This window comes from Toxotes jaculatrix, chromosome 13 (genome assembly GCF_017976425.1).
Source record: "Toxotes jaculatrix isolate fToxJac2 chromosome 13, fToxJac2.pri, whole genome shotgun sequence".
In the NCBI taxonomy this organism is placed as follows: Eukaryota; Metazoa; Chordata; class Actinopteri; family Toxotidae; genus Toxotes; species Toxotes jaculatrix.
In genome coordinates, this window is record NC_054406.1 from 14114636 (window position 1) to 14119318 (window position 4683).

The 4683-nt window shown below is 44.6% G+C and overlaps 1 protein-coding gene across 2 annotated transcripts; it reads left to right on the plus strand.

Moving 5' to 3' along the window:
• Positions 1-1040: 1040 nt before the first annotated feature.
• evx1 (even-skipped homeobox 1) lies at positions 1041-3738 on the plus strand. Of its 2 annotated transcripts, none has more exons than XM_041053805.1 (3): positions 1041-1407; positions 2443-2678; positions 3211-3738. In XM_041053805.1, exons 1-3 carry the CDS (start codon positions 1041-1043, stop codon positions 3736-3738), a joined length of 1131 nt encoding a protein of 376 aa, XP_040909739.1. The 2 variants fall into 2 exon arrangements, with proteins under 2 accessions (XP_040909739.1, XP_040909740.1); XM_041053806.1 differs by having other exon boundaries at positions 2533-2678.
• The last annotated feature ends 945 nt before the right edge of the window (positions 3739-4683 follow it).

The following is a 4683-nucleotide window of genomic DNA, read 5'->3' on the forward strand; positions in this document are numbered from 1 at the left end:
AATGTGAAGAAGTGACGGAAACATTTCTTGCAAACTAAACGTTCAGTCAAAATATAGTACATATATAGGCTAAAGCTGTGTGTCTTATAGTTGCATACATGGTAATAATAGGTTTTATAACTGATTTAAGAGGCAGAAATAATGAACTGAGATCTCTGCCTGGCTGTCGTTCTGGTCCGTGCTCTGTTGATTTTTAAGACTTCATGTCAAATGGCCATTTTATCTAAACTCTGACCACCAGGCTTGACCTCTGAGGGTTTAACTTGACTCCACTTAAGGTGAGAATGGGAGAGGGAGGACAGATGAGAGAGGAATGGGAAGAATGCAAGTAAATAATTTATTTTGACTCATTATTATTATTGTCAATTTTTTTATTATTGTTGTTGCCACCATCACTCTGTGTAATGGATCACATATAGCCCTTTCTAAAGTGTATTTAAGAAATTGGACTTGAAAAAAAATTAAACTGGAATATTATAAAATTATTATTGTTTCCCTTAATTTCTGTGAATTTTCTGTTCCTAAAGAATAACTGAATATATTTATATAAAAATGCAGCTAAGCCTTTAAAATGATGTAGATAGACAGAGACGGGTGGACAGATAGATGCTGCTTGTTGTACCCTCTGACACCCCCCCACCACCTTCATCTCGACGCTACCATTGCTCCTTCTGTTTACCCATATACCCAATCAATGCGTGTCGTCATCAGGGGGGGACCATCATGACGACTGGCCTATTAAGAATGACAGCTCTGGTGAAAGAAAGAGAGAGAGAGGGTAAATGGTGATCCCTCCCAGAGCTCCCTCTCCGCACTCTGGAGCGCTCTTCTCTCAGGGTCAGAACGGATTGCATCCCCTCTTTTCCAGAAGCCTCTCCTTCTCATTGGGACTGATCCCCCCCCACCCACCACCACCAACAACACCACCACCTCCACAGCACGCGCGCACACACACACACCCCTCCAACCTGAAAATCATTGCCTTGGTTTTGACGGCTTGCACTCTCCCGCGAAGTCGAGGTTTCTAAGTCGCGCTTGTGATGGAAAGCAGAGAGGAGAGGGTGATGCTGGCGGAGGGAGGAGGTCAGCTTGGCAAGAGCGGTTCTAATTTGTCGGAAGCCACTGGGAACCCCGCGCGAGAACCGCAGGGGAAGCCGAGCCACAGGAGCTGTCTGAGCCCCGGCGCTGCGCCTTACTCCCGGGACAGGACCGAGCTGGGGGTGGAGGAGAGCGCACGGAGGAATATGTGCGCCGACGTGAGGCCAGTTGGCACGTCCTCCTCCGGTGAGAGGCACCGGACTGATCATCCCCACAAAGACGGCAGCAGCTCAGACACCGAGTCGGACTTCTACGAGGAAATTGATGTCAGCTGCACGCCTGAAAGCATGGACTACCCAACAGCTAAAGGTAGGTATAGGCTGTGCTTGGGAGCTGCATGCCACTGCAGGTTTTCTGTGATTGCATGGTGGTGCTTAATGAAGTTGACTGAATGCCAACGGCTGAATAATGCCAAAAAAAAACAATATCACACACATGTAATTCAAAAATTACATTCACCATACACGAAAATGTACAGTGCTATCGAAAATGAGAATCTGTGCTCAATGAAAATACACTTTAGCCTCAATAACAGTCAAAATACAGTGGAACTGCAGTCGGTGCTGCACAGCTGTTCTGTCAAGTGACCAATGTGGCTGGAAACACGCTGAGGTGACACCCACAGTCTAACCAGACATTTTCCCCTCTGAGTTTGACAAAGAGTCACTCTACAGCAAATGTGCCTGTACGTGTATTTACTGCATGAGGAAGAATGCAGGGTTTTATGTAAACCACAAGCTAAAACGTGAAAAGAAGGCCACTAACATGGGAATACTGGCACGTATTTTCTGTTTTTGTTTTTTGCATGCTCTGAAGGTGCAGACTCTTGAGACAGTTTGCAGCAAATGCGTTACATACCATAACAAAATTCTATAAGAAAAATGATTCATATTAATGTAAATATTTGAGTAATTTGTAGTTGCCTCAAACCAAAAGGATGACAGCAAGAAACATTAACGAATGACGACAATGCAACTTCATTTTTCACCATTTTAGTGAACTAAAATTGTGATTCAACATAATACACTCTGAAAAATGATAATAAATTATAATATATTTATTTATTAGCAGGTATTTATTAAAACTCCACAAAATGAAGACCTTGAGCTTCCTGTACTAAATGCCAGGAAGGCCTTTAAAGTTAACAGTGAAACAGGGCAGTAGAAATAATGAAATTAACCTGCTGGTCTGCGGAAAACAGATTATTAAATATGAAACGAATTAAAGAAACGAAACGCATCGATGTGTTTTTTTTTCTTTTGTTCCATTTGAATTATTCTGCTGAATGAGTGTTTTACACTGTTTATTAATTATATCTAAATAATTACTCTTCAACTAATTCAGGTAGAAATGGAGATTCTCCAGGTCACCCGACTGACACTGGTGCTGATCCGGGTAAGATTGTCCCAGGTCAGAGCTCTCTGTCGTACGCAGCGGACCAGATTCGCCGGTACCGGACGGCGTTCACCCGGGAGCAGATCGCGCGGCTGGAGAAGGAATTTTACCGGGAGAACTACGTGTCCAGGCCGCGGAGGTGTGAACTGGCGGCCGCCTTGAATCTACCTGAAACGACCATCAAGGTAAGATAGCCTGGTCTCTAAGGAGCAGAGCTGAACCAGGCCTCTGTGGCGTGAATACATGCATCATATTATACGAGCTTGTATTTTATAAATTTCTGCTAAAACGAGAGAGCTGCAAACTGTTACGCGTTTAAATGGCTGATAACTGAAAGGTCATTTTATACAGAAAATTAAAGGGAAAAAACACCTCAAAATACAAAGTAAAAAGCCCAAAATCAAGTGTTGAAAAGAGACAAAAACCCTGCAGACTGGCCGTTTAATGCTAACAGAGGCCTGTTTTTATTTTTATATGTATTTTTTTATTTTTTTTTATTTTACCTTGTACAAGAACAAGTGCAAACTGCAACTGATTTAATTTAATCATGAGAATATACTGTAACGTGTACTGAAGTGTAACCCAAATGTAAATTTGTGCGTAAAAGCGGAACTACTGCATGAGCTACAGATCCGCTCTTATTTTTTTAACTGTGGTTTGTCTCTCTATAAATGGGGGGTTGTGGTTAATATTTGACACGGTGTGTCTCTGTACCAGGTGTGGTTTCAGAACCGCAGGATGAAAGACAAGCGCCAGCGTCTGGCCATGACGTGGCCTCACCCCGCTGATCCGGCCTTTTACACCTACATGATGAGCCACGCGGCGGCCACGGGGAACCTGCCCTACCCCTTTCCATCCCACCTGCCGCTACCTTACTACTCCCACCTGGGCGTCGGCGCAGGCTCGGCTCCGGCCGCCACACCTTTCTCTAATCCCCTGCGCTCCCTCGACAGTTTCCGGATGCTGTCTCACCCCTACCAGAGGCCGGAGCTCCTGTGTGCTTTCAGACACCCCTCCCTGTACCCGGGTCCGACCCACGGGCTCGGTCCCGGAGGAAGCCCCTGCTCCTGCCTGGCCTGTCATTCCAGTCAATCCAACGGTATCTCAACCAGGCCCTCCGGCTCGGACTTCGCTTGCTCCCCAACTAGCAGGACTGACGCTTTTGTCACTTTCACGCCATCAGTGCTCAGCAAATCCTCATCTGTGACATTAGACCAGAGGGAAGAAGTGCCTCTGACCAGATAAAACCAAACCAAAACAACTCTTGTTCTATATAAGCCTTTACCATAAGCTTTTTAATCTAACATACTATACGATCAGGACTGAAACAGCATGAAGAGGTAGCCTGTAAGCAGTGGCAGCCAGCTTAGACTTGGGGCAAGATAATTAGTCAGATCTTCAGCTATGTGACGCACAACAGATCTTCCATTATTGAAAAAATAAAAAAATAATAATCCCATTGCAGAGCCAGGACAGTGTGCTGAAATATGACGGCATGGACAGAAAACCAAATTTGATTTTTAGAAGATTAATTTGGTGTGTGTGTGAGAGAGAGAGGAGGGAATCCGGAGAAGCGTTTAAATCTCCGTGATGGATGGCGTTAAGGTTTTTATCATTACATTTCGTCTCTTTACGCGCCCAAATCGACCTACACATATTGTTAGTTACGCGAGAATGATGCTTTCCATCTCTCTTTTTAACAAGGGGATTTGTTAACAGACTGCGGCCGTCTCATTAGAACCATACTCTCCACAGTCCACACCGGGGCCCTGCACGGCGGCCCCGGGCCGAAATGTGCAGATGCTAGTGAAAATTAGTAAGTGATGTATATGTACGACCCGGTGAATTTTGAGTGTTGAATTAATGATAATACCAGGAAGGGATCGTTGCTGGCAAAAGGTAACAAGGCGCCAAGGGAACGGATTACTACAGCGCGCACGGTCTGACGAGGGGGGTGGGGGGGGGGCAACTCAGAAGAGGATGGAGAGAGAGAAGGAGAGAGGACAATCAAAATGAAAAAAAATAAAATAAAAGTGAGCATTTTTAAGGCCATTAAAACTCAGTTTCTTCCAGTTTTCTCCCTTAACGATTTAAGGGCCAGTTCTTAAATCTGATACAAATGTGATTAAATTATTCCTATAGGCCTCTTCAAATATTTTTTTTCTCACTTTGCACTTCTGCAGTGGCACC